Source organism: Canis lupus, chromosome 33, assembly GCF_003254725.2.
Source record: "Canis lupus dingo isolate Sandy chromosome 33, ASM325472v2, whole genome shotgun sequence".
Classification (NCBI taxonomy): domain Eukaryota; kingdom Metazoa; phylum Chordata; class Mammalia; order Carnivora; family Canidae; genus Canis; species Canis lupus.
Window position 1 is genome coordinate 26,562,728 of NC_064275.1, and position 12,710 is coordinate 26,575,437.

General features: G+C 56.3%; 1 protein-coding gene across 9 annotated transcripts in view; it reads right to left on the bottom strand.

Annotated features, from left to right (window-relative positions):
* The window catches only part of ADCY5 (adenylate cyclase 5), a 145,743-nt gene that overhangs the window by 21,963 nt on the left and 111,070 nt on the right, over positions 1 to 12,710 (bottom strand). For 7 of the 9 annotated variants that reach the window (XR_004811530.2, XM_035709871.2, XM_025475052.3 and 4 more), the window contains exons 9-12: positions 9,842 to 9,864; positions 8,940 to 9,084; positions 7,740 to 7,837; positions 4,471 to 4,558 (exon numbers count right to left, since the gene is read on the bottom strand). Coding sequence is in view for 8 of the 9 variants with exons in the window: in XM_035709871.2 (XP_035565764.2) it covers positions 4,471 to 4,558; positions 7,740 to 7,837; positions 8,940 to 9,084; positions 9,842 to 9,864 (354 nt within the window). In the remaining variant the exon portion in view is untranslated. The remainder of the gene's footprint in view (positions 1 to 4,470; positions 4,559 to 7,739; positions 7,838 to 8,939; positions 9,085 to 9,841; positions 9,865 to 12,710) is intronic. The other 2 variants (XM_049105398.1, XM_035709873.2) reach the window with 1 other exon arrangement.

Here is a 12,710-nt window from a genome sequence, read left to right on the forward strand (position 1 = left end):
GGCGCGCAGAGCCTAGAAGCGGCTCTGGTGGCAGCTCCCAGGAGCCCAGGCAGCCGGAAGCCCGTGGGAGGCGAGCTGAGAGGGAGCCAGCCGCCGGGAGGATGGAGGTTTAGACGCACGCATGTATGTACCTGTGCACACGCTCCCGCACACGCGCGCACACACACACACACGCCAAGAACTGTGCACCAGGTACGTCCTCTGTGCCTGTCTGCTCCCAGCCCCCGAGATGCAGTAAAGGGTCCAGGCCAGGATGTGGGGAAAGGAGGGAGCCAACCTCCTCTACCCGTTTGGGTGGTGGGAGCGAAAACGCTGGCACTGTCAGAAGTAGGCCCGGCTGCCTCACGGCCGGAGGGCAGAAGCCACAGGGAGGCTGAAGGACCGTCAGGGGCGCCTGCAGGGGGGAGGCGCTGTACTCCGGGGACGCGAGCGAGCTCACCATCCCCGGGGGTAATCAACGGAGGCTGGCCAGCCTCGCTCGGTTATCATAAGGGATTCCAACCTCACCGCTTCGCCATTTCCAATGTGAGACTGAGTCTGTGGACCCTACGTGATGGCCAGGAGGGGTTCAGTGTGGGTTTTTCTTTTCTTTTCTTTTTTTTCTTTTCTTTTCTTTTTTTTTCTTTTCTTTCTTTCTTTCTTTCTTTCTTTCTTTCTTTCTTTCTTTCTTTCTTTCTTCTTTCTCTTTCTTTTTTCTCTTTCTTTCTTTCCTTTCTGTTTTCTTCTTTCTTTTTCTTTCCTTCTTTTTCTTTCTTTCTTCTTTCTCTTTCTCTTCCTTCTTCCCTTTCTTTCCTTCTTTTTTTTTTTTTTAAAGATTTTATGTATTTATTCATGAGAGACACATAGAGAGAGGCAGAGACACAGGCAGAGGGAGAAGCAGGCTCCATGCAGGGAGCCCGAGGCGGGACTCGATCCCAGGATCCCGGGGTCATGACCTCAGCTGAAGGCAGTTGCTCAACCCCTGAGCCCCCCAGGGTCCCCTCAGCATGGGTTTCCCTAAGACAAGCAGCTCTGGGGCCCCAGGCAGCATGGGTGCTGAGGGAAGGGAGGAGGGACGTGCAGCTGCACGTCATTTGGACTGGTCATTCGGAACCACTCGAGGGATGATCCTGAGGGCAAAGCATCCCAGAGACAGCAAGGCCCTGAAGCAGTGAGGCCCGGAGACCGGGGCGCCATCTCGGGGGGTGTGTGTGACCTGGGCCTCACTGTGTCACAAGAAGCTCAAACAGGCCGCGACGCCACGGCCATCGGAGCACTCAGTAGCAAGCTTTCGAGAACCTTCCCAAGGCGGGGACCCAGGCCGCTCGCTGTTCCCTGACACTCAGCTAAGACGACTAAGCTGATTCTGACAAATCCAGGCGACACTGTCTTCACATTTGTCTCTTCAAACAGGGTAAAATATGGACACTTGAGCAGGTTGGTCCAGTTGTCTGGGGCACATGGGGAAGCAAACGGAGTGTGAGGAAGACCCGAGCCTCAGAGCCGCCGGGCCCGGCCGCGGGTCACTCCGGAGCTGCCGTAGCTCCTCTGAGAGCCACCGGCCGTGGCTGCTGGAAAACCGTGGAAGGAAGAGAGGTCTGGGCGCCGGCGAAGGGCAAATGTCTTCAAAGGGAAAGCAGGACGACAAGAAAATTTCAGTGGCGTCAGCCCGTGGCAATACCTTTGAAAAGGTGATAAAATCAATTTGCAGGGCCGGGACAGGCCGCTGCGGGGACGGGGAGGCCCGGCCCTTCCGCATCTCAGCGTGCAGACGGCTCACCCGCAACACGACGGGGGAGGGAGAGTTCGCACTAGGAACGGCTCCTGGGGGGTCCAGTCCCAGAAAGCGGAGAGCTGCAGAGAAGCCGGCGCGCCAGAGCGGGGGAGGCCGCCGCCAGGAGCTCAGGGCGGGCGTCCGAGGCTCCTGGGCTCCCGGCCCCGACGGCAGCTGCCCCACGTGCGTGCAAAGCCGGCCAGGCCAGGACGGTTCCCCTAGTGCAACTGTATATGGAAGCTCCGCCCTGCAGGACGGGAGCGGCCGCGCCCAGGGGACCGTGGCCTCCTCAGAACCGTCAGAAAAATCGCTGGGCTGGATAAAGGGATTGAGAATAAGCTGCGTGTGACACTGATGACAAAATAGAGTCAATGAAACACGAGCAGGATGATTTCCATAAATAATCTTCAACGGCAGCAAAGAGGAATTCACTGGATCAAAGTATGAACTCAAGGGCAGCCCCGGTGGCCCAGGGCATGATCCTGGAGACCCGGGATCGAGTCCCGCGTCGGGTTCCCTGCATGGAGCCTGCTTCTCCCTCTGCCTGGGTCTCTGCCTCGCTCCCTCTGTGTCTCTCATGAATTAATAAATAAAATCTTTTTTTTTTTTTTAAAGTATGAACTCAAAATGGCCAGTTCAGGTGGGGAAATGAAACTTCCTCCCTCTCCTCCTCCTCCCCTACCACCAGATACGTGTGCCCATCGGGGAACGCAAACCAGAGGAAGTCGGGGTCGCTCAGGTTTGCTGAGGCAGCTCACAGGAAAGAGAGAAATCCAGGTTCTCGTGTTAGACTTGTAGACTCCGTATGGCTTTGATCCTAACTGGAATAAGCTAGTCAAGTACCTCAAACAATGACTTTGCCTCAATTTAGGACTTAAAAAGAGAAAAGATTCTTCTGGAAGTTCACGAAAGAATGTTTACTTTTAGCTATGGTGTATCTTTTTTTTTTTTTTTCCTGGTTGTCGTGACCTCTTTTATTGCGGTAAAACACATGTACTGTAAAGTTACCATTTTTTACCATTTGTAAGTGTCCAACTTAGGGGCATGAATTATATGCATAATGTTAAGCAACCGTCACCACTCCATTCCCAAAATGCTCTAGTTCCAAAACCTTTCCACCACTCCTGTACGCTCCGTGCCCACGAAGCCAGAACTCTCCACTCCTTCCCCTGCCAACTCCAGAACCACTTAGTCTACTTTTTGTCTCTATACATTTGCTTATTCCAGATACTCTGTAAGTGGAATCATACGATCTATGTCCTTCTGGTCTGGCCCTTTTCACTAAGCATGCTCCCAAGGCTCATCCATGTTGTAGGCATGTGTCAGAACATCATTGCCCTCTGTGGGTAGGTAATATTCCAGCATTATCTATACCATATACTATTCTTGTTTCTTTATCTGTTGACAGATATTTGGGTTGTTTGCACCTGTCATGAGTGTACCATGTGCTTTTATAGCCATAAGATGAAGAAAGTAGAACTGCCCCCTGTGGGGGAAGAAAGCAGGCTGGGGGAGTGGCATGACAAGGGCAAGACCAGAAGGCAGGCTGCGACTGAACACAGAGCCTTGAGGACGGAGCTGGTGGAGAGGCCGGGAACCAGGGTTAAATCCCATGGTGCAGCAAAGTAACAGGCCACGCACGTAGCTCCACTTGCCAAATGCCCCTGGTCCCCCCATGGATGTCCCCTTCTGCACCGGCCCTCCAGAGGATTCCCAGGAGGGCCTCCCTGTTCTGACAGTTTGTCCACCAAGACCTCGGCCATTAGGTAATTAAACAATAACAGTCTCATGAAATACCTTACTTGGAGGCTGGAAAGAGAAAGGGGACTCTGGAGGTGACAAAGGTCCAGTCCCTCTGGAAGGAGAACATGGTGCCCACTGCACTATATGTAGGGAATGATGGTGGAGCCTGTCCCCCACCCTTGCTGGGACTTGGCTCCAAGTGAGCATCAGGGACGAACAGAGAAATGGTTACAGCAGAAGCTGGAGGGGCTTGTACCTGCCTGGGGACAGAGTGCTCTCTGGGACCAGGGCTGGTCTGTCAGGGAAGCCTTAAACCACCACAGAAGGAAATGAGGGAAAGGCTTGGTGGACAAGGCAAAGAGGAACCTGAGTGACTTCCGTCACAGACCAGAATGGCTTGTGGCCTGGTCCCCACAGCACACCTAAGAGGAGGTATGGGAGAAAAACACAGAACAGGGTCTCATGCCCCATGTGGCCCTGACTGAAGCCCTGAACTACTCTGAGCCACTCTCCTCATCTATATGACGGGTGCTCAAAAGCCATCATCCCTATGGTCCCCTCCTGGGCCCATTCCAGGAGCATGGGGACATTGAAGGGGTTGCCGAGCGAGGTCTCTTCCATTCTCACGCTTTCAGCACATGTTTCCTGACCACTGCTCCCCGTTCGGCTTTATGCTAGGTGCCCTTCCTTCATCCCACCTGACACCAAGGGGGCAGAGACAGGAGGCAGTGACACTACCTTCTCGTCGCCAAGATTCGCAAAGGCAGACTACAATAGCCCATACCAGCAAGCCTCCGCTGGCAAAGCCCATCCTGCAGTCTCACTTGCTGCTCACGCCAATCAAGGGTGATGCCCCAGCCTCACGGCACCCCGATCCCATGTGGGATTCCTGGGCTCCCGGAGGAGCGCCTACCGTTGGGCTGGGAGGGGAAGAGAAGAAGGTGACCGCGGGCTCAGGTGCGAGCGAGACTCACCTTCACGCAGGAATAGATCACGGACACAAATACCACCAACGTCAGCAGCAGGAAACAGGTCAAGTAGAAACTCAACATGAACACGGAGCTGGAAAAAGAGAGGAGCTGGGGGATTCTGGGGCTCTGAAAGCCTCTGGAAGGAAAGAGAAGTTGCTCCATTTCCCCTGAGCCCACTGCCCAGTCTGTTCGAGCCCCTGACGCACTGACAAGGGCTTACACAGCCTTATGGATGGATTTGGGGACCTCCCCCCACCCGCCCGCCCACATGATGGTCTGGCTCCCGTCCTTGCCTCCTCCCTGTACCTCCCTGTGGGGAGTGGAGCCCGCAGAGCCCCGAATGGAGAAGCAAGGGTCACCAGCTTGAGTTTTTGCCTCGTTCCCAGCTACCCAGAGACGCACTCCTTTAGCTGGGAGGAGCTACTGTAAAAGCCACCTGGTTATTCCCTCCCCGGAGTTACTCGCGGCTAGGTAAGTGACTGTGAGGGCTGAAAACGGGACAGAAGGCCATCATTTTTAAAATGCATTTGTCGGGCAGCCCGGGCAGCTCAGCGGTTTAGCGCCGCTTTCAGCCCAGGGCCTGATCCTAGAGACCCGGGATCGAGTCCTGCGTCGGGCTCCCTGCGTGGAGCCTGCTTCTCCCTCTGCCTGCGTCTCTGCCTCTCTCTCCCTCTCTGTGTCTCTCATGAATAAATAAATTTTAAAAATCTTTAAAAAATAAAAATAAAATAAAATGCATTTGTCAGCAGCCCAACCAGACACTGAGGAACAGCAGTGATGTATCCCTTTGGAGGGCACAGTCCCTAAACCCCGTCCCCTGCCAGGCCTCACGACGAGTCCTCCTCAGCCTGCCGATCCAACAAGAAAATGCAAGGCACTCCCCTGTCCCTGCTTGGGGAGGAGATCACAGGTGATCTTCATGTTCAGCTCGTTCAGCTCGGGCCAGAATCCTCAGACATCAGAGCGGCCGGTGGCTTTCCACCCAAACGGCCCACTGGCCCTCCTGGGGCGGGGGCTGGCTAAGGCACGCCCCATCCTACGGGAGGCCTTGCCCCTTTCAGGGAGCCAGAGTGGCCTGGGGGTGCCAGGGTCGTTAGCAGGTTAGAGGCCAGCGGAGGACTTGAGGAGGCAGGTGAATACCTCCAGAGAGGCTTCAGAGCGCGGCTTTGTTCCAGGCTCCCCGCAAGCCAGCGCTTCGGGGCCTTAAACCAATAGAACAAGGGTAGAGAACTCTCTTCAGAGGGAAAGAGACCTTTAAAGCAGCCTTTAATGCTTCTGTAGAGAGAGGACTGCTGGAGGCGGCCTCCCGCCAATGCCCTTAGCAGCTCGGAGCCGTGGCCAGGGGGAAGGGAGCCGCCGCACGCAGAGCAGGGACCGAGGAAAAGCCGGCCCAGGAGCCACGAGCCACAGGCCACGCTGCAGGAACGGAGAGCGGCGCACCGGTGGGGTTATCTGCACCCAAGCTACTGGACTGCCAAGAGCAGCGATGGGACAGAAAAAATGGGTCGCTCATCTAGACCTGGAGCCCCACTTAAATTTAAAAAAACAGGGTCCCGTGTCACCCACAGCCCCACCAGCTCTGCACCCCCTCGGTGTGGGAGGCAACGGGCGTTAGCTGCACAAGCAGAGTGGAGCCGGGCGCTGGGCCCTGCGGTGTCCTGCCGGAGTCACAGTGGGCACAACCGGGATGGCCATCGCCGCAACGGCGCGTTGTTAAAAAATCAAAGGCTCTGAGTGTTACGATGTACAGGCATCACATACCTCCCGACAACAGGCACTAAGAAGGACACATCCCTTCTGCGGGATTCCTGGCAAAACTGTGCAACCTCAGTCTCATTAAGAGGAAAACATCAGATAAACCCAATGGAGACATTCTCCAAATTGACTGGCCAGTACTCATCCGAAGTGCCAAGGCCACAAGAGACAAGGAAAGGCTGAGGGAATGTCACAGACGAGACGGGACCACGGAGAAAGAACAGCTAAATGCAATGTGGGATCCTAGACTGGCTCCTGGGACACAGGAAGGCCACTGGGGGCAACACTGATGGAATGAGATGGCGGTAAGTTGGTTCATGGCACCGCTCCTGTGTTGATCTCCTGGTTTCCACCCACGTGCCGCAGTTACGTAAGTGGCCAACGCTACGGAGAACTGGGTGGAAGATGCACAAAAACCCTCTGTAGTACTTCTGCCCCTTTTCTGTAAGTCTACAATTATCTCAGGATGAAAAGTAGAAGGTGTTGGGGTCAGGGTGCTCTTCTAGATTCAGCGGGACTTAGGAGACATAACCAAACGCAGCCAATGGATCTTGAGTGGATCCTGGCTACGAAGTGACATCTGGAGACAATTTTAGAAACGTGACCACGGACTTGGTGTTACAGGATTGCAGAGACCGGGTATTAATTTTGTTCGGGGTATAAGGCATTGTGGTTTAGAAGGAAAACGCCCCCCACGTGGGTATATCGATATTGAGAGTTTTCAGGGGGAAAAACGTCCTTTTGTCTAAGATTTAAGTAGTCAGAAAAATAAAGATGAAACTGTTGTAAAACATCAGCGATAGTTACATCTAGGAGATGGTGATTATATTAATTGCTTTTCTGTGTGTTTGAAATACTGCATGATAAAAAGTAACAAATGCAAAAAAAAAGTAACAAATGCATATATACGTGCACATGCACACATACAAATGAATACACACACACACACACACATAACAAAATAACACAAGCAATCATCTTTCTTGTCTAGGTGTGACTCATTTCCGAAAACCCACTCTCCACTTCAGAATGGTCCCCTCGGAAGCCACAGGCCTCTCCCAGGGACACGGCCGGTCCCTGGAAGCGTTGAGAAAAGCCTTCAGAACCAGAAATCCATTCTTTGAAATACCCAGAGTTGGGGAAAACCTTTATCTTTTGAAGATGTGTTGATGATTTTGCAAGAGCCAAAGGTCACACGGAAGCAAACGTGGTGAACCCTGGGGCTGATCTAAGGGCCACAGCGGTGTGGGTTGCAATGGGGAGAGACGGTCAAGAGCTGAGGAGCCGCTCGGGCAGCGAGGCAGTGGCCGCAGAGGTTTCCCATCCTGGAGGGAGCACATCACCTCCCGGGCACCGCGGAGTCAACCACAGTAAGTCACACTTGCGGCTTCCCGGTCCCACCGAGGACACGTGGGGACACCTCTCCTTGATTGAGCAAGTCGGACTCCCACCTCTGCTCTCCTACACGCCCTCCGCTCCCACCCCTAGAGCCCCGCAGCCAGAGGGACGGTACTCACTGGGGTACGATGGTGATCTGGACAAAGCAGATGAAGAGGAAGACAAGCGAGGCACATGCCACGTAGGCACCGAATCGGTCATCCACCTGCTTGGAGTACTGAGAGGAGGGCGCAGGGTGAGGGGGGGGGGAGGCGCCCGGCCCCATCTGCTCCAGCCCTGCTCTACCCCAGACACACGGGGCCAGCCCACTCCCAAGACCTGTGACACCCAGAGCAACCAGCGCTAGCCTCGGTGCTCAGGAAACCAGCCCAAAGCACCACAACGTGGTACCTGCGGGGAGGGCAGCTGAATTGTGTCAAACCAGAAACTTTCTGCAGGTCGGGTCACCAGGAGAGTCGTTCACAACGATCCTGGCTCAATCACCCAGCACCACCTACACGCTAGGACCCGGGCATGGTCTACGCCGTCCTTGCAAGGCCGCGGGAACAGGGCCTACGCAGCCGCTGCTTCGAGGCCGACAGGACACGCACCCCAAATCACAGAGCTCATCTCCGAGGACCAGGCACCCAACAGGCTGTGCCCCCAGAGGTCTCGCTGGCACCAAGTCACCAGAGGGGGTGCTCCGCAGCTCAGTGCCATTTACCGCTGGAACGGTGCTGGCCTGGCTGGTCCGTCTCTCACACAGGGCGCCAGTTCACGTGAGCCCACGTTAACCCAACCCCGGGGAACCACGGTGTGGGGGGCGGGGGCCTCACACCCTGCACTGTGGTCCGGCCCCGGCTCTGTCACTACTTCCCTGGTGGCCTACAGCAAGTCGCCCAACCTCTCAGTCACAACTTGAGATGGGACAGAGAGGCCCGACTGCCCCTGCCGAGACAGTGCGTGTCCACCGGTGAGGATGTTGACAAGAGTAACAAAAATAATACAACTAGCAACTGCCATTCACGGATACGGTGTTCGGGGTTTTATATCCGTGGATGGTTTAACCCTCCCTATGACCCTGTGGACACGGTAGGTTAAACAGCCCCGTTGTCCGGATAAGGACACAGAGGCGCGGGGGACATTAGGACTCCTCCCTTCCGACCATGGACGTCTCCCTAAAGTCTCCATCTCCTGGGCAGTGCGGCATCGAGCAGGCGACCCTGACCAGGGAGGGCCGTTTCTGGGGTGACGGGGACAGGCGGGGAGCCGACTGGTGCCCTGCCCTCCTCCCGGGGCTGGCTGTGCCCAGGGCCTCCCTCCCGCCCAGGGTGCTGTACCTTCTTTTCTAAGTCAGGCTCCCTGAAGGTCAGGAGGAACTTGCGGACGTGCTCCGACCGCAGCCTGTCGATGCTCCTGGCGTCAATGGCGCGGCCCAGAAATTCATCCACTTCATCCTCAGGGTTCGCACTTTCCTGGGCGTTCCTGGGGAGCAAGAGAGGCTGCCACCAGGGGGACGCCGCTAGAGCACCCACCTGGCCCCTGCACCGGGCTGGGCAGAAAGGGCCTAATAAGAGGGGTAAGGGGTGGCCCTGGGACTGGGACCCGGACGGCCAGGAGCCCACGTCCCCCGCTCTCAGCTGCGCACGTGCACGGAAAACCGGCCCTGTCTGACCCGCTGGCTGAAGGGCCTCCTGACAATAGCTCTTCTGACTCTACCGATGGATCGTTACAGTAGAACAGCGAAGCCTTAAGGTCGAAGGCTTAATTGCTTTCCCCACAGGTAACAGCCTCTGCTCCTCGCTCTCCAGCTGTACCATCGTCCCGAAAGGAAGGCCAGGACCGCTGTCGCAGAGGCCACCCCAGTGCTTTCACCCGGCTCGGGGCACCCTCCGGGAAGCAGGTTTCACCATCAGGGTGCTGGTCTCAAAGCCCCATTCCTCAAGGCAACGCCCAGTGTTCAGTGGGGTCAGCCCCCAAGAACTGGGAAGTAGAGGAGAAAGAGGACAGTCCCTTGGGGCCCTGGGATGCGGCCGGGGGCCAGCGACCAACGACGTGCAAGGTCTGCACTTTCCTGAGAGCTGCAGGCACGTGGGCGCAATGTGTTTGCGGGGGAGGACAGATGGGTGGCACCGAGACCCAGCCTCTCGGCCCGGGGCCCACGCAGCGCGGAGCTCTGGGGCAGATGTGGGGCTCCCCCTCAGGCCGAGGCAGCAGGGATAAAGAAGTGCACGTTACTCACTTGTCCTTGGGGTCTTCGAAGCCCTGAAAGAGAGGGATGGAGAGAAGGGCAGAAGTATGAGAACGGAGGGGACGGAGAAGCGACGCTTCCAGGGAGGCAGGCCCCAAGGAGCGGGCGCTGCGGGAGGCCTGTCGCTCAGGACTTCTCCCCTCCTTCCTTCTGCGGCGCGGCCGGGCTCTTCCTACGGGACACGCTCTGTGCTAGACGCGGGGCCACACTGCCATTTCCTGTCGCCACTGGCAAAACCCATGTGTCTAAGCTCCTCCTGTCCCCACACCCAATTCCCCAATACCCCCCTTTCCTCCTGGACCCTGGGCTTGGTAGGTCCCTCTCAGTCCTGCCTTGAAATACCTTGAAATGAGAAACCACAAGGTGCTCAATCCTCACATGTGTGCACACCTGCCCCCCGCCCCCCCCAAACACACACCCTGAGCACATGAAATCTCCCGGCAGTCCACGAGTTTTGAGCTTGAGAGAAGTTAAGCTCCGGTGACCTGCCACAGGTCTCCTGGCACCTGAGAACAAGGCCAGAGTTGGGTGGGGACCCAGGAGGTGAGAAAGCTGCTCGCCACGGGTTTGACGACTGCTCGCACACCCAGGGCTGAGCGTGAAGGTCCCGTGTTGGTCGGCAAACCCAAAGCCTATTTACAGCTAATCTATGAAGCCTACAAAACGGGTCTCAGGGTGGGTCCCCTGGAAGGGGAAGGGGGTGGCGACAGCCCCGGGACAGTTCCAGGTAAGGCTCAGGTTGCCAGGGCAAGGACAGAAGGTGACTTGCGATCGCCTGTGGCCCCGTGCGGAGGACGCTGCTGCTGGGCAATCGTGGAGGTCAGCAAATGCCAGGAGAACCTGAATCCCCAGCGAACACACCCCTCTCGATGCTCCCTGCAGACGTGGCGTGAAAATGCAACGAAGCAGGATTTACGCTGGTCTTTATGAGCCAGAGCTGCCAGGTGCTGAGACAGCAGTGTCCACGCCGCACCAGGTGTGGGCTTCCAGGGGCCTCGGCAGCCTCCAGGGGCACATCCAAGTGGATGTGGACTCTGAGCTACTCCCAGGCTGCCTGGCGGTTGTCTCCCTGGACAAGTGGACCCTTCTTCCTGTCCCCTGAGAATCATCAGGCCCTCTGTCCAGGCTGCGAGACCTGGCCCACGACACCTTCCCAGCCCCAGGCTGGAGAGGTTGGTGTTACTCAGGTGAGTGCTCCGCGTGGGGGCAGGCCCATGCTGGGTGCTCCCCGGATCCCTGGGGGCACGAGCTTAAGGGGGCAGCAGGGAGCCCGGCCGGGCCAGCCCTCCGCAGACCACGGTGCGGCGCCGGCGCTGGATTCTGTCACAGGGGCAGCGATGATCTTACTCTGGGACTGAGGACAACCGAGCCGTATTATGCTTATGCTGGTCTCTGCAGCTCGGAATTAGACCTGACACGTTTGCGACAAACCTGTTTCTGACTTTCTCCTGTGCCCCTTTGGTCGCCTGCTGGGGCTGGTTGGGCAAAGGTTCTGCTCAGGGTGCCGTGATAGTGTGCGGAGCTCAGCATTGGTTTGGGGTGTTGGCAGATAAACCATGGCAAATGGTCATTAGGAACATGGGCCAGGGCCACTGCGGGGGTGCTCAGTCGGTTAAGCGTCTGCCTTCGGCTCAGGTCGCGATCCCAGGGGCCTGGAATCGAGCCCCGCGTTGGGCTCCCTGCTCAGCGAACACTGTTTCTCCTTCTCCCTCTGCCCCTCCCCCTGTTCATGATCTCAAATAAATAAATAAATAAATAAATAAATAAATAAATAAATAAAATCTTAAAAAAAAAAAAAAAAAAAGGACAGTCCAGCAAACCAGGTTCAAGTTCCCCGACCCGCTTACTAGTTCTAGGACAAATGTCCTCAGCCCAGCGAGGAGGATCCTCGGACAGGCTCCTGCTACCTGTACCACGGCACTTCTGGGAAACAGCTCAGCTGAGCGGGTTCTGTTTGGTTCCCAACTCCTGTCCCTCGGACCTAAAAGCAGGAGCAGAGCCCATGGCCGCTCCGTGCATCCACGTGAGGTGCTGGCTCCGCTTTGCACGCCCGCCCTGGCCAGCTTCCTGTCCTCCCTGAGCACCGGCTCAGCCTGCTGCTGCTGCACGGAACGCAGAGCCCCCCTGGTTAGATGAGCAGAGGCCCCTGTCTGCCCTTCCTGTCAGCCTTCTTAGTAATCGGTACCCTTAGGGACCTTATGACAGACGTGCCTAAGCACAAAACCAGAGCAGCTCGTCGCTACATTTTAAAAACAGAGTCAAAGTTGGAAAAAGATGTAAAGAAGTAAAACCACTGCCTCCAAGTCAGGAACTTTCTTGGTGCTCCCAGCCACCGCCTAATCTCCTCTCCCACCCCCATCGTCAGTGGAAGTCAGGGTAGAAGCTCTTCTTTTGTGCATCTTTCTCAAAGATTTCAGGCAAGTTTAGCCCCAGATGCCAATGCTCCGCCTGGCAGCTGCAGAACCACCCCGTCCGCAGCCTAGGCACTCTGGGGGCGCCGTCCTTGACGCTGGCTCCTGGTCACTCTGCTCAGCCAGGATGAGGGACGGGGACTCTCTTCTCCCAAAGGCTGCTGCAGAAGTGTCCCCAACCCTGCTTTTCCACATGCCTTCCCGGCCCTTCCTGCTGGCGAGGCAGCCAACACCACGGAGAAGCCCTGTAGCCAGTCTCCCCCCGAGACAGCCCTTCTGCTAATTCCTGGTCCTAACAATGATTAATGCATCTGCTAAGACCAGTGCTTACACTCCAAACTGTCTCCTTTGAGACTCTGAAATAACTAAAGACTCCACTTAAACCAAGTATCACCAAAGAAAAAAAGCTTTCCGGCAATTTTAAATAAGGAGAGCCCATCAGGAAGGTA